This window comes from Salvia splendens, chromosome 8, assembly GCF_004379255.2.
Source record: "Salvia splendens isolate huo1 chromosome 8, SspV2, whole genome shotgun sequence".
In the NCBI taxonomy this organism is placed as follows: Eukaryota; Viridiplantae; Streptophyta; class Magnoliopsida; order Lamiales; family Lamiaceae; genus Salvia; species Salvia splendens.
The window spans coordinates 9,429,896-9,453,615 of record NC_056039.1 but is presented as its reverse complement, the minus strand read 5'-3'; the positions used below and the strand labels follow the sequence as shown (position 1 = coordinate 9,453,615).

The 23,720-nt window shown below is 42.1% G+C and overlaps 1 protein-coding gene across 1 annotated transcript; it reads right to left on the bottom strand.

Moving 5' to 3' along the window:
- Positions 1 to 2,495: 2,495 nt before the first annotated feature.
- LOC121745709 (probable inactive purple acid phosphatase 27) lies at positions 2,496 to 22,427 on the bottom strand. The gene is made up of 13 exons (XM_042139681.1): positions 22,126 to 22,427; positions 21,965 to 22,052; positions 5,247 to 5,513; positions 4,801 to 4,912; positions 4,575 to 4,686; positions 4,328 to 4,460; positions 4,062 to 4,252; positions 3,675 to 3,861; positions 3,354 to 3,421; positions 3,186 to 3,285; positions 2,872 to 3,060; positions 2,708 to 2,788; positions 2,496 to 2,625 (listed from the first exon to the last, which is right to left on the bottom strand). Exons 1-13 carry the CDS (start codon positions 22,425 to 22,427, stop codon positions 2,572 to 2,574), a joined length of 1,884 nt encoding a protein of 627 aa, XP_041995615.1. The 3' UTR covers positions 2,496 to 2,571.
- Between the last annotated feature and the right edge of the window lie 1,293 nt (positions 22,428 to 23,720).

Sequence of the window (23,720 nt, the reverse complement as noted above, 5' to 3'; positions counted from 1 at the left end):
TTATCCTTATTATTTTATTTTTATATTTAATTGATGATTTCATCAATATGTAATTAGGAAATATATTTATCATTCAATATTTTATTATTTCGAGTTCATCATTTTATTTCAGAAATGATAACATAATATATATATATATATATAATTGAATTTCTACAATGTTTTTCGTATATAAAACTGTTAAATAAGAATGAAAATATTAAAAAAAAGTAGAGAAAAGGAAATGGGGTTGCGTTTCATGCCTATATTTATGTGTTTTGTCCACAGCATCATATGTTGTGCTTTCATAGACAGCATGGGATCCTCCCCCAAATTCTGATCTATCCTACCAAATTTAAAATTAGAATAATAAATAATGAAGTTTCAATTTTTCTCTATTATCCCATCTATGTACAAAATATTATCTTTTTGATTATATTCAAAAATTAACTTTTTCATTAAAATAAGAAAAGGAAAGATAAAGAAACATAATTAAAAGAAAAAATATACTTATTTTCATAAAACACGTCATTTTGAATACCATTTAAATATGAAATTTTGCATATAGATGGGATAATTGAGAAAGATTGAAACTTCATGTTTAATATTCTAATTTTAAACTTCGTGGGACGGACCAAAATTTGATCAAACTTCGTGATTTAATTGGCTATTAACCCAATAAAATAAGGATAAATGATCAATAAAATCAATTTAGAGAAAATTATTTTTCGAACAAAAATTCAATAAAAACTTAAAGTAAGTATTTAAGTTCAAAAATAAAAAAAACTGTTGAAAGTTTATATATTTACATGCCAAATAAACAACTCAAAATAACTTTTAAGGACGAATCTAACTAAGGAGCGCAAAAAAAAACATGAAGGCATCAAACACCGGAGCTCCAACTTAACATCCAAATTTTCTATTTAAACTCAAAATGTCTTGTTTTGATTAAATGTTTTAATAGAACAACATCGTACCCTCCAAATATTGAAATACTAAAATGGAGTAGACATCCAAACGATAGAAAAAAATTAAGTAAAACTAAAACTTTTGCAGGTCACACCTCAAAGGTTGTAATTTCGACTGCAGCGTTAATATTCTATTGTTGATTTTTTTTAACATTTTATTCCCAAAATTGATTCGTTGAGTTGTGAGTACTTAATGAGAATTGTCTAAATAGTAGTATAGGATATTTTCGAATAAATATCCTAAACGACGAGACAAAAATTTGCCATTCTGAAAAATAAATAAGTAAAAATTACAAATCCTAATTTCTGTTTATTTAGAAGAATGGTAATCAATAAAAATATAGTGAGATTAATGAACTTAATAGTAATAAGAAAGTAAACATATGTTTAACATTTAAAGGATGAAATTTGATAGAAAAGAATGAAAGAGAGAAGCTAGATGAAAAGAATATGAAGAGAGGAAATATGAAATGGAAATTTGATTTTTAGAATTATAAATTAAAAATTAATCTTTCATGTTCAGTTTTTTTATTCTAATTAAAGATTTTGTTATGACCTTTAATTTAAGATCCATATTAAAGAATTATTCATTACTCAAATTCATAAGACTCCTGACCCATGCAAAATTCATGACCTCTTAACTTTTACAAACAGAAAGGTGTGCCAAAAACACAACTCAAAAAAACTTTTAGCATAAAATAAGGCACCTCTTAGGAAGTATCCTAATAAGAAACACAAAGAAAACATGAAGGAAGCAAACATCATGACTCCAACTTGAGATTCAAAATTCTATTTAAAGCCACATCTAGTGAAGCAAAGACGACAACAACTACAAGCAAGAGGCAATGTCGAAAATAGGGTTTACAACATACCTGATGCTGGTGATGTGCACATGCATGATCTTCTCCACTGCCTCGGCGCAATGCCAAGGCGACTTCCAAGGTCTCATCCAGCAATGCTCCAGATTCGTCCAGCGACCGGGCCCTCAACAGGCCCCGTCTCAGGGCTGCTGCAACATCATTAGGAACGTCGATCTGCCATGCGTCTGCCAGCATGTCAATAGCCAAGTTGAGAAGATAATCAGCATGCAAAAGGCAGCTTTTGTTTCTGCATCTTGTGGCAAGCCACTTGCTCATGCAACCAAATGTGGCAGTAAGAAATTATATGTTTTTTAATATTAATTCAATACTATTATACACTACTGTGTGCTTTGAGCTTTTCTAATTTCTCTTATTTTGCAGGCTATACAGTTCCATAAGAGGTAGAAGAGCAACTATTGATACACTTCAAAAAAAAGAGCAGTGCTTTGATATCTGTAATAAAGGAGATTTGTTTGTTTTAGATTTTTGAAATAAGGGTTGTTCTAAATTTTATATATACCGAAATTTTATCCACAAATTAAATAGTAATGTTATAGCCTCATCGTTTTGGTTCATCATTAATATGCTCCAGCAGCTCCATTATGAACATTGGTTTTTTACTCGTGACTTGGAAAATAGTACAATATTTTTCTATAAACTAAAGAGTGATGTGTGTTATTATTACAACCATTTATAGAACATGTCAAAAATTAAATCTGGTCTGAATTCTGACTTTTTTTTTGCTATGAACGGTGTCAAGTCCCTCACTTAATGATTCGGAAGCCATCATCCACATTTCTTGAATCTGCATTCACCAACTACAAACCAAAAAGGAGTGTCTAATTTAGCAAAATAATTAATCAAATCTAAAACTTTGCTTATTTTATTAAATTCACTGACCTCGGCATGAAGCTCGCTCTTGGTGGCATGAACTCTCAAATATCCAAACTTGGAAATCCTAACCAAGCTCCAGCTATTATCCTATAAAATCAACATAATCTATATATTAATAATCTGAAAATGAATTGAAAGAAATTAATGAAGTAAGAGGTACAATTAATTACAGTTTGTGTGAAACTGTCAAGCTCAAATCCAGCCATTCCAATAACAGCATGAACTGGCGCAGTGTAATTGGAATTATGGTAAGTGTCAACTCCATTGGAGTCTTTGGTGGGCATTCCTCTGCATTCTTCTTTATAAACAGCGCATGTTCTCTCATAGTTATGGACATGCCCAAACAGAACCAAATCCACCTATTATAGATCAGTTTGGTAGGGAAGATAAATAAATAAAATGGAAAAAAAATTCATGATAATAACACAAATTTTCAGTCGTTTTTGGTCATATAACTTCAAGATAGATGAGTTATCTGTTCTACCTTGTTTGCTAGTAGCAACGGCTCCACTGCATCAGCGAACTGATCGTCGACGCTAGGAAAAATTGGGTTTCCAGGAGAAGATGTATACATAGGCCTGTGCCTGAGCATTAATCACAAATTCGTCAATAATTAATAAATAAGTGGTGCAACATAGTTTTTGAGACTTGCCCTGTAAATATGAGCCATGGAGTTGTTGTTCTATTCACTGCGGCCATGTCTTGATTCATCCATTCATACTGCAAATGAAAAGAGTAAGAAGATCAAATTGGATATCTTTGTTCCATGTTAATAGAGTCATTTTTCTATTTTGACAAGTTCCAAGTTAATTGAGTCATTTCTACTTTTGGTAAAAAGTAATTCTCCTTTTTACTTTATTCTCTCTTACTTTTTTCATCATCCATTTAACACACTATTCTTAAATTATGTGCTGAAAAGAAATGTCTTTATTAACAAGGAACGGAGGGAGTAATAAATGAAATTGAGTTTTACCTGTTCTGAATTTTGTGTCCAGTTGTGCTCGGTGGAAATGACAGTGAAATGAACAGGGCCTTGCTCTATGGAGTACCATGGCTTATCCTTACCGGCGGTGGGCATCGGAAAATAAGTCTCGTAGGCAACCCCGCATTCTCCCCCAGAGTCCGGGGTTACGTAAACTGAGCCAGAGTCTATGTAGTCTCTGCATTGCATTACTAAATTAAATGGAGAACGTTTTATCCATTCTGGGCCGTTCACCAATATTAGTCTCTATTTGTTTATATAAGTTTTATCTCTGTAATGAAATTTTAACTCTATTTCTCTTACTTTACCAATGTTGCATTAACACTCATTACGGTTGCTACTAAGATTATTTTTTATGAACACATGCAGGTGACATACCGCTCGTGATTGCCGATGGCGGTCATGTAGGGGAGTTGGGAGGCGAGAGGGGAGATGAGGTGAAGGAAGAAATCCCACTCGGCCATGAAACCGGTAGCGTAACTAATGTCGCCGATGTGAAATATAGAGTCCACCCTTCCACCGGAGGATACTTCCTCTTCCATTGCTTTTATAACAGATACCGATCCAGGCTATACATACATTCAACTCCATTAATTAATTACTCCTCCAATATATATTTATATAAATATATATATACTCCTTACTTGTGTGTAGTGTTCTACAGAGGAATCAAGAGGAGCCTTTCCCATATCACCATAAGCAAGAAATTTAAGCTCATCCGAACCAGATGCCGGCGGAGTTCTCAACTTCATTTCATCACTCCATCCCACTGAATCGCTGTTCAACACAAATCAATCAATCAATCATGTTAGGAGATGATGTATATGGACTCTTCTAGGCTGCAATTTGGATTTATAATCACATATTGGAAGCAGTAGTAATCGAAAAAACCTTCCATATTTGTAGGAGTAATTAGAGGAAGGACGAAGTCCGGTCATTATAGCTGAATGAATAAAACCAGGGTCGTGCCATCCGAAATCAACCGCCGGACTTTCCAACCAACCTGTAAACCATACCAAATTAATTATTATCGTTTCTTGTCATATTTCATTTTTCTCCTGAATAAATTGAAATTTTGTTATGATAAAAAAAAAGAGTGAATGAGTAGTTACTTTACTTGTGCACATATCATCTTGGGAAAAGGTTGAAACTGAGGAATGTGCTGTTTGGGCATCTCCATATTGAACTTGTTGTGGACTTCGATCCCCACTTACCCACGTCAATCTCATCTGCCATTTCAAATCAACACAAGCTCTACATATCAACACATTTTTGTGTGAGACTTGCACTTGAACTAAATGCATACATACAGACAATTAGATAATCGTGCAAAATTGTTAAAAATATGATCATTGCAATTAACTGTAATCATGTTTTGTTAATTGTGATTGATTAATATCAATTAAAGTTTTATTAAATTCTAAATGAATACTCATTGCCAGGGGATGCCAAATTCTCTGTCTAAAACTATTATGAACAAGACTCGTTAACATACCAATATTCAAATACAAGTGCAACATCAAATAATGAAATACTAACAAGTAATAGAATTAGAATACACACCGACGTTGCAGTAGAATCAACGCTGGCTACACGGGCATACAAAGGCTGGTTCGGGTTAGCGAATTTAATAGGGTCGGATCTATTCAAGATGCAGGGCGTCTCAAACCCGCCGGTAAACATCACGAACTCGATATCCGTACGTATGTTGATGACATGGAATGACAGTGTGGCCCCGCACGTCTTCACCGCGCATTTCCCAGCAATGCTCACGTCACAATCACTCTTGCCACACTTCAGATATTCCGGATCGTTGCTTACATATTGAGCCTGCATTCGAAACAATTTCAACCAAATATCTCACACAAATTTTACTTACTGATGGATCCGCGAATTATTGATGTTAGTAAATGCTGGTAGAGAATTATGACACAATGAATTTACGTGGTTCGATTTACTGAGGTAAATCTACGTCCACGGGGAGAAATGAGGGCAGGTTTGTATTGCTTGATCTGCGAAAATACCGCTTACAACAGACTTGCTATATGCTATTTTATCTCTAGAGAGCTTAACCCTTTTCTATCAGATCTAAGTTCTATTTATACATTGAACTAGGATCGTGGTTTGCAGCCCCACTAACAAGATCGTGGGTGAGCAATAACTGCTCAATAACTGCTTCATACCACTAAATAGATCGTGGGTATAGTGGAGGTCGTGGAGGCCTTTCGTGAGTCCACCAACTCCTAGTTCGGTCGAATGCTGAGACCGAACTGCTGGACTTTACCGATCAGCTCTTGCCGATCTGAGAGGAGAGCTTGACTGGTCGGCTTTTACCGAGCTGTAGGCTGAGTCCGAACTCTTTGGTCGTGCCGAACTCTTTGGTCGTGCCGAACTCTTTGGTGCCGAACAGATACTCTTTCTTGGGCTCTGGGCTGATGGGCCGTCACTGTTATTGGGCTTGCCATTAGGGTTTAGTTCGTACCCCATCACTACCCCCCCCGAAAAGCGAAGTGGATCACTTCGGCGAGGTGAGTCACTTCGGCATTCTGGATAACGGTAAGGGGGAGGCTGACGTCAGGGGACGTGCCTAGCGCATGCCTGCATTAAATGCGACAGTAAAATCCGGCCGTTGATTCCTGAAAAGGTGGGATTCGAAACGGCGCAACGATTTCGAAATCTTTCCCGTATCTGATAAATACGCTCTTTCTTCATCATTGAAGCACTTTTGCTGTTGCGTCTTCTATACTCTCTTTCTTGCGAAAATTCTCTCTCCGCTTTCAAGAATTTTTTTCAGACTATCTTCACCTTCAAAAAGTAAGAAAAATGTCTTCTTCTTCTTCTTCGGAGTCGGGTAGCGTTAGGAAAGGGGGTAAGGGGTCTTCTAGCCGGAAAGAATCCGGGGAGAAGACCGTAGAGTATTTTCACAGTATCTTGAGTAAGGATACTGTGATATCCCTTTACGAAAAATACTCTTTTCCTGGGGGGAAGGCGGTGGTACCTGACGGTGATCACAGGGCTGACTCCCCGCCGGAGGTTACGTCACCGTGTACGAGGCCTGCTTAGAATGCGGGCTTCGTTTCCCCCTCCCTTCTGCCTTTATAGATTTACTAGATTTTTTTCAGCTTCCTTTAGGCCAGGTGACTCCGAACTCTTGGAGGCACTTGTCGGCCTTCGCTGCCGAACTCCGTAGGTTAGGAAGGGATTTGTCTTTGAAGGCGATCCTTAAATTCTTTCAATTTAAGAGGAAGGGGTCTTGGTTTTACTTGATCCCTTTACAGCCTTTTAGGGCCTTTTGTAAAACGAAGTGGCCGAAGTGGCAAAATCGCTTCTTCTACTATGATAGGACCGCGGCTCCTAGTTTTCCCTGGAGAGGGCCGGAGTCCGTTATCCGTCACCCTCGGCCTGAACCGTTGGACGAGCTCGACGGCGAGCTCAACAAGATTCCCATAGTTAGGAAACAATACACGGAGTCTGAGCTCGTCAAGGGCGACGTCGTGTTCGACATCTCGTCTTCGGACGAAGAGGCCGAGGGTGAGGATTTCTCTTTATCTTTATGCTCTACTGCTTTAACGAAGAAAATCTGACTTTGCTTTCTTGCTTTTTGGCAGTGTTCATGTTGAATAAGGCTATCAGAAAGTCCTCCGAGCTTGTGGAGCCGGAGAGAGAGAAGGCTACCAGCTCGGCGCCTGATGCCGAGAAGAATCCGAAGAGGCAAAAGACCTCTTCGGGTCCAAAGAAGCCGGAGTCGACTTCGGCAAATAGGAAGGGGAAGACCCAGAAGCCCCCGAGAGCGCCAGAGAAAGACATGGTCTTGGCGCCTCCTTCGGAGCATATCTGTGAGCCATTTCTATGGCCCACGGACTTCGCCGAGGTGAATTGTCTTCTTGATTCCTTGGCTTGGCTTCTGTCCTGTATTTTTGGTGCCCTCTGTTAACTTTTTTCCTTATCCATTTTCAGAGGAATGATATGCTCTCCAAGCTCGTCGCCGTCGAACTCTCCAAAGCGTCCAACGACTATGCCGAGATGCAGAGGAAATTGGCGGCTGCTTGTCACCGGGCCGAGCAGGCTGAGGCAAACTTTGAGAAAGCCAGGGCTGCTAGGATTTCGGCCCAGGATGAAGCTCAGTTTGCCAAAAACCAGCTCGTCATCCAGCGAGAGCAGACGAAACAGAGGGATGCTGCCGCCGTGGTTGCCCAAGGAGAGGGTCTCCGTGCCTACACGGAGAGACTCTTTTTGAGCAGCCAGTTCTCGGCCTTTGTCGGTAGTCTGGTAAGGCTAATTGCCGATAAGGGCGAGCAGGGGGCCGACGTCGTGCTGCCTCTGTACAGCCGAGAGATAGCAGCTCGGCTTCAGAATCTGCCGCTCCTTGAGGAGCTCGCTTCATCTTCGGTCCTGCTTTCTGCAGACCGAGTCCGGAGTTGTCGAGCTGATCGGGACGAGAACCTGGAGGCTATCTTTGCCTCCGTGGGACCCGTTTCACCCGCTTCGACTTACAACGGAGAGGGTGAGGCCGAGCCGCTGGAGCGGGAGGCCGAAGTCGATCAGGCCGGGCATCCGGAGAAGGAGGCCGATCAGGAGGCGGAGGCGAGGCCGGCAGGAGGCGAGGCTGAGGCTGAGGTAGCCCAGGAGAAAGAAGCTGTACCAGACCGAGGAGCCGGAGACGAAGCTGGCGGAGTATGATTTCGTCTCCCTTCTCTTAGTCTAGTTTCTTCCTTGTAAAATGGCCTTGATGCCCTCCTAGTGTAAAATTTTCCTTGTGAATGAAAAATTCTCTACACTTGTCTTCGTATAGCTTTTCGTACTCGCCTTTATTCCTGTTGTATTTTACTATCTGCTCGGTACAACTGCCGAACTAATATAGCTGCTTTGTACCCAAGGAGATGGAGATACTTCACTGGAAACGGCTGTACTCTTCGGCTTTGGACGAAGCTGAGAGAAGAGCTATAGCCGATCAGACGAAGAATGACGAGCTTCTGGCTCGTTTAGTGAAGCTGGAGGCCGATATCAAGGACTTAGAGTCCGATAAGAAAGATCTGGAGGCCGAGCTGAATACGACCATTGCTGAGAGGACTGCGTACGAGGATTACATCCGTGTGCGCGGGGGATTGACCATATCAGATGTTCAGAGTCGAGTTGACGAACTGTGGGAGGAATATCTTGTACTCCGGAGGAACAATGCGCTGGAGAGCTCGGCTTGCCAACAAGTTGTGAAATCACTACGGCGTTGGGCTTCTCGGTACAACATTGTTCTTTCTCGGCGCCCCTCCATAGAAAGATTCCTTCGGCATATCGTGCCAACAGATGCTCGCACTCCAGATCAAACCTCTGGTTCCCTTGTTCAAAATCCTACTCCAAGTCAACAACGAACTTCGGAACAGCCGGAAACGTCTAGACGAGAACGGGCTCAGGAGCAACCGGAATCGTCAAGACAGGGACGGACTGAAATTCGCCGAGGAGTTGTGACTATGAGCGAGCAAGATCAGCAGATGCTTATTGCAGAGACTCTTCATCGCCGAGGTGTTAGGACTTCTCGGGCTCGGGGAAGAGGCGTTGGGTCGAGGATAGCATCTCGTCGACCTGCTTATTCTTCATCTGCTCGGAACGACCGAACTCGGCTTCCAGAGGATTTTGTGAATAGGTGGCTCAACTTTAGCAACCCCGGACAGTAGAATAGTCCTTTGTAATAGTAGGGTAGCGGAGTTGTATGCTGAACAAGATTTGAAAAATGAAATTTTGTTTCCACCTCTAACACTGTATTTACAGCTTAGCGAAAAAATTTCATCGTACTTGTCCTCGGTCTTATGAAGTATACTTCTTTGATCGGACTTGGTCCTTGGTCTTATGAAATAAACTTCTTTGACCGGACTCGTCATTGGTCTGATGAAATAAACATCTTTGACCGGACTCGTCTTTGGTCTGATGAAATAAACATCTTTGACCGGACTCGTCTTTGGTCTGATGAAATAAACATCTTTGACCGGACTTGGTTTGTGTTCTAATTTGGCGATTTTTGTCGCCGGGATCGAACTTTCCCTTGTCCTAATTCGGCGAGTTTTATCGCGTGGATCGGACTTTCCCAGTTAACCGAAGTGGTCTTATGCAGTAAACCTCTTTGACTAGACATGGTCGTCCTCGGTCTTATGAGGTAAACTTCTTTGACCGAACTCGGTCGTCCTAATTCGGCGAGGTTTATCGCGTGGATCGGACTTTCCCTTATTGCAGTTCGTTTCAGACGAAGTGCTTATTAAGCTGAATTGCGGTCTTGTATCCTCCTTGGAAGCTTGGACGCACAATCGTTGGCTTATTGCAGTTCGTTTCAGACGGACTGCTTGTTAAGCTGAATTGTGGTCTTATATCCTCCTTAGAAGCTTGGACTCACAATAGTCTTTAATAATCGATCTAAAAAGGGGATCAGTCTTTAAAGAACGATATACCTTGGTACCATTTGTAAGAGACGACAAGCACATAGAGACAAAACACAGAGAGAAAAAATGAAAAAGACGAAAGAAAAAAAACTTTAAACTTTTATAAAACGACAAGTAAAAGAGTACAAGTAAAAACAAACAAATAAAAACATGTACCCCTATGACCGAACTAGACACAAGACAGACTGACCGGACTTTGTCTCTTACAAGTGGAACTTCTTGAGGTTGGAGACGTGCCATGTTCGGGGTACTTGTTCTCCTGACATGTGAGTCAATTTATAAGACCCTTTGCCGAGGACTTCTGACACCCGATACGGACCCTCCCATGTGGGTTCGAGTTTGCCCAGCTTTTCTGCTCGGCTTACTTCGTTGTTTCTCAAGACGAGATCTCCCACTTGAAATTGAAGCTTTTTCACCCTTTGGTTATAATACCGGGCTACTTGCTCCTTATACTTGGCTGCTTTTATGCACGCCAATTCTCTTCTTTCTTCGGCGAGATCTAGTTCGGTTCTCAGTCCGTCGTCATTCATTTCTGAGGAGAAATTTAGAGTTCGGGGACTGGGTACGCCGATCTCCACCGGAATTACGGCTTCAGTGCCGTACACCAGACTATACGGGGTTTCACCGTTGGAGGTTTTGGGTGTAGTTCGGTAGGACCACAGGACTTGAGGGAGATTTTCTACCCATTGTCCTTTGGCTTGTTCTAACCGAGCTTTTAACCCTTTCACCAGAATCCGGTTCGTTACTTCCGTTTGTCCGTTTGCTTGGGGATGGGAGACCGAAGTGAACCGCTGTTGAATGTTCAGCTCTTGGCACCAATTCCTGAACGTCTTGTCGGTGAACTGAGTCCCATTATCCGAGATGAGGATGTGGGGTATGCCAAATCGGCACACTATGTTCTTCCAGACGAAGTCTAATGCCTTTGAGCTCGTTATCGTAGCTAATGGTTCAGCCTCCACCCACTTCGTGAAGTAGTCCACGGCAACGATAAGGAATTTCATTTGCCGAGGAGCTTGAGGAAGTGGTCCCACTATGTCTATGCCCCATTGCATGAAAGGCCAAGGGCTTTGCATAGTGTATAGATCAGTCTGCGGCATCCTTGGGACATTTGCATGAATTTGGCACTTCGTACACTTCTTGACGAGCTGCACTGCCTCTTGTACCATGGTTGGCCAATAATATCCCCATCTCAGAACTTTTTTAGCTAAAGCTCTGGCTCCGATGTGGCTACCGCACGATCCTTCATGAACTTCTCTGAGGATGTAGTCCGTCTCTTCTGGTCCTACGCACCGCAATAACGGCTGGAGGTAAGACTTTCTAAAGAGGACTCCTTCATGAAGTTCGTACCGAAGTGCTCGGCATGTGATCTTCCGAGCTTCTCTCTTATCCTCGGGCAATTGTCCTTGATCCAGATACTGCAAGATCGGCGTCATCCAGTTCGGCGAGCTGGATACTGAATGTACCTCGGCTTCATCAATGCTTCGATGCATTAATTCTTCCGCCTTTGAGTTCGGATCTGAGGCCAACTTACTTAAGGTATCTGCTCGGCTATTTTCCGCTCTGGGAATGCGGATTATCCGAAAATAGGAGAAACTTCGGCTGATGCTTTGCGCTTTGTCCAAATACTTCTTCATTCTCTCGTCACGGGCTTCACTTGTACCCAACATGTGATTTACTATGACTTGTGAATCACAATGGACTTTGAGAGATTTGACGAGCAGACTTTGCGCTAACTGGAGTCCGGCCAGGAGGGCTTCGTACTCGGCTTCATTATTAGTAGTGGGGAATAGGAACCGAAGTGAGTAGGTTACCTCGTGTCCGTCGGGAGCGACAAGTAAAATACCAGCTCCACTTCCCATCTTGTTTGAAGCTCCATCTACGAATCCGCTCCAGCAGTCCGGCGGCTCTACTTCGGATTCCAAGGGCTGTGCTAGTTCGGCATTGGCAGAATTCTTCTGTTCGGCAATAACAGGAATTGCTTGATCGAACTTTGCTTCTGCAAGAAAATCTGCCAAGGCTTGTCCCTTGATGGCTTTCCGAGGTAGATATTCAATTGTGTGCTCTCCCAACTCTATAGCCCACTTGGCGATTCTGCCTGATGCTTCTGGTTTGGTCAACACTTGCCGAAGTGGCAGATCAGTTAGGACGCATACCTTGTGAGCATAGAAGTAAGGCCGCAGTCTCCTTGCTGCATTTACTAATGCCAGAGCAATCTTTTCCAGTGGTTGATACCTGGTTTCTGGACCTCTTAATGCTCGGCTTGTAAAGTAGATGGGAAGCTGCTTTAGGCCTTCTTCTCGTACAAGCACCGCGCTGATGGTTTGATCCGATGCCGCTAAGTATAAGAATATTACTTCGGCTTCGGTTGGAGCAGAGAGAATAGGAAGCTCGGCTAGATAACTTTTGAGCTCGTCAAAGGCTTTTTTCTGCTCGGCTCCCCACTCGAACTTTGGTGCCTTTTTCAACACCTTGAAGAACGGCAGTTGCTTTTCGGCTGCTTGGGAAAGGAATCGATTCAGTGCGGCTAGACATCCGGTTAGCCTTTGCACGTCATGTATGGACTTCGGCATTGCCATGTTCTGAACGACTTGAACTTTTGAGGGGTTTGCCTTGAGTCCGTCCTTTGAAACCCAACAACCCAGAAACTTTCCCGAATCTACCAAAAAGGTACACTTTTGGGGATTAAGTTTGAGGTTGGCTTTCTTGAGCACGTCGAGAGTGGACTTGAGGTTGTGCTCGTACTCCGAGGTGCTTTTGCTTTTGACGACTATATCGTCAACATACACTTCGACCTCCTTTCCAATCAGGTGCCGAAAAAGCTTGTCTACCATCCTTTGATAAGTGGCTCCGGCATTCTTTAAACCGAATGGCATCTTTTTATAAGCGAAAATGCCGAAATCAGTAATGAAGGCCGTTTTTGAAGCGTCAATCTCATCCATTAAAACTTGATGGTATCCTTTGTACAGATCAAGAAAACAAAAAATTTCAAAGCCTATCAAAGCTTCTACTTTTTTATCTATGTTCGGAAGGGGATAGCAATCTTTGGGACAGTGCTTATTTAGATCGGTGAAATCTATGCACATCCGCCATCCTCCTTCCTTTTTCTTGATCATGACAGGATTGGCCACCCACGAAGGATACTTCACTTCGAATAACACATCCGCCTTCAATAATTGACGGACTTCGTCATGGATGACTTGACTTCGTTCTGCCGCAAAGAGTCTTTGCTTCTGTTTTATCGGCCGGACTGAAGGATCAATATTTAACCGATGAGTGATTACCTCGGGGGGCACTCCGGTCATGTCCAACGGAGACCATGCAAAGACGTCTTTATACTCCTTGAGGAGCTGGATGGTTTTTTCCCGAAGTAGGGGCGTTCCCGCGAAGCCGATCTTAACCGTTCGGGATGGATCGTCTTCGTACAGCTGAACTGTCATCGAGTTCGGCTCCGGTATGACTTCGGTCATCGCCTCTGACTCCGGCTGCTGTGATTGCTATGCTTGGTGGTGCCGATCTGACTGCTCGGCACTTCTAAGCGCAATTTGCAGACATTCCTTTGCTCTCTTTTGGTCACCTCGGATGACCGCTATCCCTCCTTTAGTGGGGATCTTGATGGTGAGGTGATAGGTGGAGCAAACGGCCCGAACTGTGTTGAGCCAGTCTCTTCCCAGGATGACGTTGTACGGGGACCGAGCTTTCACCACGAAAAACTCAATCATCGTACTGGAGCTAGTAGGCGCTTTCCCCACCGTGATCGGAAGGCTGATAATACCTTCAGGGCGGGTGTCCTCCTGGGTGAAGCTCTTCAGGGGAAGCGGAGCCGGACTGAGCCGAGCTGGGTCCACTTCTAGTTTGTCGAAGCACTCTTTAAAAAGAATGCTAACCGACGCTCCTGTATCCACAAACACCCTGTGGATCAGTTTGTTTGCCACTCCGGCTTGGATGACAATGGCGTCTTGGTGAGGAGAGATGGCCGGGACGGGATCAGCAGCCGAGAACGTAATCACTTCGTCCTGCTTCAGCCTTTTATGCGTTGGCTCCTCTCGATTGGAGCCTCTGCGTTCTGACTTTAGGGACGACTTGGTCTTCCCGGCAGGGAGCGCGTCAATAGTCTGGATTACTCCATCATATTGCGGCTCGTCATCGTCTTCGGGATCCGGCTGCCTTTTCGGATCCTGAGGGGCGCAGTTCGCACCACTCTGCTTTTTATTCTTCTTTGGCTGCTTACTTCGGTATTTTTTCAATGTCCCTGCCTTCACAAGAACATCGATACCTGCAGCCAAGTTTCTGCACTCCTCAGTATCGTGACCGTGGTCTTGATGGTAGGAGCAGTAGTTATCCTGTGGTCGGCGCGCGGCTGATTTCGTCATCCGCTTTGGCTTTTCGAATAGGTCAGAGTGCAGTTCGAAAATTTCCGCTCTCGGCTTGTTCAGCGGTACGAACTGAGCGGGCGGCTTCTCGGGATTGAGACGAGGTCCCAATCTGTCTTGCACCGGAGCCCTTTGAATTCTTTCAAATGGAGTCCGGCGAGGATGCCCCTGATCGCTATAATCGGGCTTCCTTCTGTCTCCTCGGGACGATGAGCTGTCTAACGACCGTTTACGACGGTCTGCCTCATCGGCCCGGGAGTACTGGTCCGCAATGTCCCACATTTCCTGAGCTGTCTGCGGACCGCACTCAACGAGCTTCCTGTAGAGAGCTCCGGGCAGGATTCCATTTTGGAATGCCGAGATGACAAGCAGATCGTTGAGATCGTCTACTTGCAGGCATTCCTTGTGGAATCTTGTCATAAAGTCGCTAATTTTTTCGTCGCGACCTTGACGAATGGAAAGCAGCTGAGCCGAAGTGATTCGGGCTTCCGCTTTCTGAAAGAACCTCCTGTGGAAGGCATCCATTAGATCTCGGTAAGATCTGATGCTGCCCTGGGGGAGGCTATCGAACCACCTTCTCGCGTTCCCGATGAGCAGCTCGGGAAACAGCTTGCACATGTGGACCTCGTTGAGACCCTGGTTCGCCATGTTATATTGATAGCGCCCCAAGAAATCGTGAGGGTCCACGAGCCCGTCGTAAGTCATCGACGGAGTTCGGTAGTTCTGTGGTAGGGGAGTTCGGGTGATGTCGTCCGAGAACGGAGTCTTCAGTGCTCCGTACACGGCGAATCCGATATCTCGTCGGTATGGAGGAGATTGAGTTCTCCTGTGATTCCGGTACCGAGGAGGAGCTGGAATATGTCGGGGTTGAGGATTCTTTCTCCTGGGAGATGCGACACTACTGCGGTAGTGACTTTCTTGTGCGGAGGGAGAAGGAGAATCCGTCGTTTTCGTCTCCGGCTGCTTTTGGCTTTTTCGCAGGAAGGTTAAGAATTCCTCCTGCTTTTCAGCCAAAAACTGCTTAACAGCCTCATTCAAATCGGGCTGCTGGGAAGACTCAGTGGGACGATTTTTGGAGCGGCTTGTTCCTTCGCCATGAGAACTGGTGGTGGATTTATCCCTAGGCTGTTTTCCCGACCTATGGGATGGATTGGCTTCCTCCTGGTTCTCATGGGCTGGAATACGGGTATTCTGCGATCTGGTATGCATTTTTTGGGTGGAAAAAATGGATCAAAAATTCGCTTTATCACAAATTTTGTTCTCTGTTTCCCACAGACGGCGCCAGTGATGGATCCGCGAATTATTGATGTTAGTAAATGCTGGTAGAGAATTATGACACAATGAATTTACGTGGTTCGATTTACTGAGGTAAATCTACGTCCACGGGGAGAAATGAGGGCAGGTTTGTATTGCTTGATCTGCGAAAATACCGCTTACAACAGACTTGCTATATGCTATTTTATCTCTAGAGAGCTTAACCCTTTTCTATCAGATCTAAGTTCTATTTATACATTGAACTAGGATCGTGGTTTGCAGCCCCACTAACAAGATCGTGGGTGAGCAATAACTGCTCAATAACTGCTTCATACCACTAAATAGATCGTGGGTATAGTGGAGGTCGTGGAGGCCTTTCGTGAGTCCACCAACTCCTAGTTCGGTCGAATGCTGAGACCGAACTGCTGGACTTTACCGATCAGCTCTTGCCGATCTGAGAGGAGAGCTTGACTGGTCGGCTTTTACCGAGCTGTAGGCTGAGTCCGAACTCTTTGGTCGTGCCGAACTCTTTGGTCGTGCCGAACTCTTTGGTGCCGAACAGATACTCTTTCTTGGGCTCTGGGCTGATGGGCCGTCACTGTTATTGGGCTTGCCATTAGGGTTTAGTTCGTACCCCATCACTTACCTAATTGCAGGAACTGTATATAGAGGCCATGCGTCTAAAAGTCAAGAATATGCATGCACGTAGGCCTAATTTTAATTGATATTGCAAGTTTTTGGTTTGAATTTTTCTCAATTTGGAACCAAACCAAATTATTTGATATACGAAATAAAAACTACATCAAATTGAATAATAAAAAGGATATTGATGCTTAATATCACAAAACTTTTAAAAATTTATGTTTTCCCACAAACTTTGAACTTGATATATAATATCACGAATTTAAATAATATTCGAATTTTTTCCACCAGCAACAAAATCCGTCTACATTTACATGATATAAGAACACTGTTGAAGTTTGGCAAAATTTTGCCATCCCACATCGGTGGGGAATAGGTAGTTTGGGGGTGTGGCTTCCTAAAAGGAGCTCACCCCCCATTATGTAAATCATCCTCAAATATTGCATTCTCTTTTCCGTCTATATATAAGCGGGCTTTGCAGAGGGTGCTCGGAGACGTAGACAATTTGACTGAACTTCGTTATTAAAGTCTCGGGTGTGTTCTTTCTTTATTATTTATTTTGTTCCGCATTTATTTCTGGGTTTATTTTCTGTTGGGATATTGTATTCAATATTATTTGCGGGTTTGGTAGTAGTGTTTTGTACGGTTCTTTTGGGTGTTTTTATATTGTGATAAATACACCGACTGATAAATTCTGTTAGGAATCTGGTATTTAAGAGGAATAGTGTCCCCGCCAGTCTTTCCAAAGAATTTATTTGGAGAAGTAATTTTATCGAGTAGACCCCATTGGGTTAACTCTGAAATTACTGAATCAGTTCATTTCACTATTTGAGAGAAAATTACCCAGTTTTCTCAACAAGTGGTATCAGAGCCAAGGTTCGTCCTTGGTTCTATTTGTTTGTAATACTGAATACTTTATTTTGAGTCTGTAATGGCGGGTAATGATCAAGAAAATAAGGCTAGTTCTTCGTCATCATGGTCGAGGTTTCCACTGTCAAATATGAAATTGACGGTGGAGATATTTGACGGTACTGGCCATTTTGGTATGTGGCAGGGGGAGGTTCTAGACTCTCTTTTCCAGCAGGGTCTTGATATTGCCATTGAAGAAAAGAAACCAGAAGATATAGATGATAAAGATTGGAGTACCATAAATCGGTTAGCTTGTGGAACAATTCGGTCGTGTCTGTCCAGGGAGCAGAAGTATGCTGTCAAGAATGAGACTTCTGCACATAGATTGTGGAAGACACTGGAGGACAAATTTCTGAAGAAGAGTGGTCAGAATAAGCTCCTTATGAAGAAAAGGTTGTTCCGATTTGAATACCGACCAGGTACCACTATGAATGAACACATTACTTTGTTTAACCAATTAGTAGCAGATCTGCTAAATTTAGATGTAAAATTTGAGGATGAGGATCTGACATTGATGTTGTTGTCGTCTCTACCTGATGAATTTGAACATCTGGAGACCACATTACTCCACGATAAAGAGAATGTGTCTTTAGATACTGTATGTTCTACTTAGTATAGTCATGAATTGCGAAAGGCAGATAAAATGAAAGGCAAAGCAGTTACAGATGAAGCATTAGTGGCAAGAGATCGTCAACAAGGCCGATCAAAGGAGAGAAGGGGAAGGTCCAAATCGAAAAGGCGAGTTGCCAAATATGAGTGTGCTTTCTGTTATGAGAAAGGACATTGGAAGAAAGACTGCCCAAAGTTGAAGAAAAAAGAAAAGGCTTCGCAAGATGAAAATGTTGCTGAATGCAAAAATTATGCAGAGTCAGATTGTTCTTTGACGGTTTCACCTTCAACATCGCATCCAGACGAGTGGATATTGGATTCAGGTTGCACCTATCATATGTGTCCCATCAGGGAGTGGTTCTTTGATTTCGAAGAACTCAATGGCGGACTTGTTTACATGGGGAATGACAATCCATGTAAGACAGTCGGGATAGGCTCAATCAATCTACGGAATCAGGATGGATCCACCAGAATTTTAAAGGATGTGCGGTACGTGCCCCAGTTGAAGAAGAATCTCATCTCATTGGGGGCCTTAGAATCTAAAGGCCTAGTTGTGATGATGCGAGATGGAATTCTTAAAGCAACTTCAGGAGCATTGGTGATGTTGAAAGGCGTGAGGAAGAACAATTTGTATTACTATCAAGGTAGTACAATTGTTGGGACAGTAGCAACTGCAACTTCGAGTAACAAGAAGGATGCAGAGGCAACGAAGCTTTGGCATTTGCGATTGGGACATGCTGGTGAGAGATCATTGCAAATTCTCGCCAAGCAATGATTATTGAAAGGTACGAAGTCTTGCAAATTAGAGTTTTGCGAGCATTGTGTTCTGGGAAAACAGCGAAGAGTGAAATTTGGCACTGCAATCCATAATACGAAGGGAATTCTGGATTACGTGCACTCAGATGTGTAGGGACCTGTCAAGACTCTGTCACTTGGAGGTAGACACTATTTTGTCACCTTTGTTGATGATTTTTCCAGGAGAGTTTGGGTGTACACTATGAAGAGCAAAAATGAAGTCCTTGGGATTTTTCTGAAATGGAAAGCTCAAGTTGAAAATCAGATGGGGAGGAAGATCAAGGTTCTCCGATCTGACAACGGTGGAGAATACAAGAGTGATCCTTTCCAAGATATATGCCAGGAGTGTGGCATAGTTCGGCACTTCACAATGAGAAATACACCACAACAGAATGGAGTGTCAGAGCGTATGAATCGAACACTAGTGGAGAAGGTTCGTTGTATGCTGTCTAATGCTAGGCTAGACAGGAAATTTTGGGCTGAGGCCATCACATACGCTCAACACATTGTCAATCGTTTGCCATGTTCTGCCATTGATGGTAAGACTCCTTTAGAGGTATGGTCCGGTAAACCTGCAACTGATTATGATTCTTTGCGTATTTTTGGTTCTATTGCATATTATCATGTGACCGATTCGAAATTGGATCCACGTGCAAAGAAGGCTTTGTTTATGGGTTTCAGTGCTGGTGTTAAAGGATATCGGTTATGGTGTTTGGAGTCTAAGAAGACGATTGTAAGTAGGGATGTTACCTTTGATGAATCTTCCATGTTGAATAAGGTAAATCCAAATAGTAGTGATACTTCGCAGTAGGTGGAGTTCGAAGAAGCAGTTGTGATCCCAACTACGAACACCACAAATGACTCTCCTACGGAAGAATAAGAGTCAGATGATGAAGAGGTTCCACCCCAAGAACCTTCGCAGCAATCAGAGCCAATTGCAGTCAGGCGAACGAGGCGGGAAAATAAGAAACTTGCTCAATTTGCGGATATGGTAGCATATGCGCTTCCAGTTGTTGATGATGTATCTTTTCAAAAGCTATTGAAAGTTCAGAAAGCGATGGTTGGAAAGGTGCTTTGGAAGAAGAGATGCAATCTCTTCAAAAGAACAAGACGTGGAAGCTGATGCCATTGCCGAAAGGCAGGAAGACAATTGGATGTAAATGGGTTTTTGCAAAGAAAGAAGGATTTCCTGACAAAGATGATGTTCGCTACAAAGCAAGATTGGTAGCTAAAGACTACGCCCAGAATGAGGGAATTGATTACAATGGGGTATTTTCTCCTTTTGTTAAACATTCCTCAATTAGAATTTTGTTGGCTTTGGTAGCGCAGTTGAATTTGGAGCTAGCTCAACTTGATGTGAAGACCGCGTTTTTACACTGTGATCTGAATGAGGAAATCTATATGACCCAACCGGAGGGATTCAAGGTTGCTGGTAAAGAAAATTAGGTTTGCAAGTTGAACAAATCGTTGTACGGATTGAAGCAGTCTTCAAGACAGTGGTACAAACGGTTTGACAAGTTTATGAAGGATCAGATGTACACAAGAAGCAAATACGACCACTGTGTGTATTTGTGCAGACTTCAAGATGGTTCCTACATCTACATACTCTTATAAGTTGATGATATGCTGATAGCATCAAAGAGCCAAATTGAAATTGACAGATTGAAGGCTCAGTTGAGTAAAGAGTTCGAGATGAAGGATTTGGGGGAAGCCAAAAGGATTCTCGGTATGGAGATTACAAGGGATAGAGAGGGAGGCAAGCTTTGGCTGACACAGAAGCAGTATTTGATCAAAGTACTACAGCGTTTTAGTGTAAATGATGATTCCAAATCTGTAAGTACCCCACTTGCTCCTCATTTGAAACTTAGTTCTCAGTTATCTCCAAAAACGGAAGACGAGCGAGAATATATGGCAAAAGTTCCCTATGCTAACGTAGTTGGAAGCTTGATGTATGCAATGGTGTGTACACAGGTCGTTGGTATTGTGAGCAGATACATGCATGATCCAGGAAAGGGTCATTGCCAAGCTGTGAAATGGATTCTGCGGTATATCAAAGATACTGTAGATATTGGTTTGTTGTTTGAGTAGGATAAATCACTTGGTCATTTTGCAGTTGGATATTGTGATTCCGACTATGCTGGTGATTTGGATAAGCGAAGATCTACTACGGGCTATTTGTTCACTTTAGCGAGTGCGCCAATTAGTTGGAAGTCTACCTTGCAGTCAACAGTAGCTTTGTCTACGACAGAGGCAGAGTACATGGCCATTACTGAAGCTGTGAAGGAGGCGATTTGGCTTCATGGGTTGCTGAAAGAATTGGGTGTTGGTCAGAAACAACTTAAAGTATATTCTGACAGCCAGAGTGCTATTCATTTAGCAAAGAATCAGGTCTTTCATGCAAGGACGAAGCACATTGATGTGCGCTATCATTTTGTGCGGGAAATTCTCAAAGAAGAGGAGGAAATTGTCATCAGAAAGGTTCCAACTTTGGAGAATCCTGCAGATATGTTGACTAAGGTGGTGACGAGAACCAAGTTTGAACATTGTTTGGACTTGGTTAATATTCTGCGATTTGGAGCTGTCGCTTGACTGCGCCAGTATGAAAGCACCGCGAGTCGTTTGTTTTGGTGGAGAAGATTCGTGTTCGGTGGGATTTGAAATTTTGCCAAGGTGGAGATTTGTTGAAGTTTGGCAAAATTTTGCCATCCCACATCGGTGGGGAGTAGGTATTTTGGGGGTGTGGCTTCCTATAAAAGGAGCTCACCCCCCATTATGTAAATCATCCTCAAATATTGTATTCTCTTCTCCGTCTATATATAAGCAGGCTCTGCAGAGGGTGCTCATAGACGTAGACAATTTGACCGAACTCCGTTATTAAAGTCCCGGGTGTGTTCTTTCTTTATTATTTATTTTGTTCCGCATTTATTTCTGGGTTTATTTTCTGTTGGGATATTGTATTCAATATTATTTGCGGGTTTGGTAGTAGTGTTTTGTACGGTTCTTTTGGGTGTTTTTATATTGTGATAAATACACCGACTGATAAATTATGTTAGGAATCTGGTATTTAAGAGGGACAGTGTCCGCGCCAGTCTTTCTAAAGAATTTATTTGGAGAAGTAATTTTATCGAGTAGCCCCCATTGGGTTAACTCTGAAATTACTGAATCAGTTCATTTCACTACTTCAGAGAAAATTACCCGATTTTCTCAACAAGAACACAACACAAAATAGTTAACACATGTACTACCTAATTAAAATATCGTGGTAAAATGGTAGGACCTTAACAGGATAGTGGCATAGAAGTGGAAGACTGTTGAAATCGCCCGTTTGTTCGTACATAGCTGCATTTTCAAGACACGTCGTCACACTATAACCAAACATTAACACGTTAATTAGCTACGTTTAAGCGTGAGGATGATCAAGAAATGAAGTGCACGTACTTGGAGTGAGAAGGGGAAATCATGGCCACCCAATCGGTTTTCGAAGGCACCAGAACTCCGGTGATGTTGACCGTCACGTATTCCTCATTGGATAGGGTCGGGTTGGAGATGACGCTCACCTTGAGGTATGGGTTCGGGTCGGGGCACTCGACCAGCTGCCTTCGGTTTACAAGCCGGAACTCTGATATCTTTGTGTGGTTTCGGAGCTCTGCAGTTGATCGGATCAGCCTTTCCGGCAGTGAGGAGGCGTCTGTGTTTATGGAGAAAATAACTATTAATATTGTGACAACAAGGCTGAGCATCTTGATCAATATCAAGAGTTGAGGAATGAAATGGGATGGTATATATATAAGGAAACTTTACATTGTTTTTATGTAAAAGCGCCAAACTTTAAGAAGATGTGATAAATCAATAATTAAATTTCGGTAGAAAAATAACAAGTACGCTAATCACAAAATTTGGACAATGTTATCATGTTGCGTACAAAAGATATTACTAGGCTAATAAATAGTACTACTATAGTAATCTCTTTTTAGGATTGGTACATATCTTGAATTTTTTTCATCAAATTAATGTGTAGATATCAATATTCGTGTTTCGTGTAAAACCTATATATGTTTATTTATACACACGCAGGTTAAGCTATTGCATTATAGAAGCATTTATACTTGTTAAATCAGATCGTATATTGCTGTAAGTATCCTCCGTTCTATAGAGGATGTTTCATTTTTCTTTTTAATTTTGTCCTATACATGTCACATTTTCATTTTTAGAAAAAATAATTTTTACATTTTATAGCAAATTTTGGAATTCAACCTATATCTCTTTATTAAATTGACAAAAATGATAAATATAATAAGAAACATAATTAATTAGACATGCATCCCGCTTCATAAATTAATTTGAAATCATTTCATTCACCAGTTATACATGCCTCTTCTTTGGTTAAGATTAAATCATATAAATGGATGGATTTGATATGTTTTACACCCATCTGAATTATTAGAGAGGTTACTATAGATGTCGTTATAAATAGAACATGCATATTCAATATATTTTGGTAATTAAGATTAATATATGGGAATTAAATATTATAGGAGGAAAGCATGCTATAACGTGGACGATTCATTGATAATTGTCGTTGTTTTTATGTTGATAATACTTAGGTACTACTAGTTAAGTAGTGGCACAATATATAGTTGCGTAATGGTATATACTTAGAAATAATACCTCGATTTATCAGCTAACATTCTTGTTGTCAAACTCATTTAATTCTACCAATGCATGCCTTCCAACTAATGATACCTGTTTCACTATCTCCACAATTACTAGAAATTAAAATAAGTAGCTCTCAATTTGTTGTTATTAGGTCTTAGATCCGTTTGGGCCGATTTCATTTAATAAGACATGAATAAATTGACATCTAAAGATCCTTGAAATGAACTACTCATGCACGATATTAAATTAAATGATTAACGACCGATCAACAGAATAAATGGTTTAACGTTGATATTAATGTCTTAGTGCCTTCGTGGTTCCTTAAAAAAAATGTCTTAGTGGTAGAGTTTAAATATTCAGAAAATGCATGACAAACG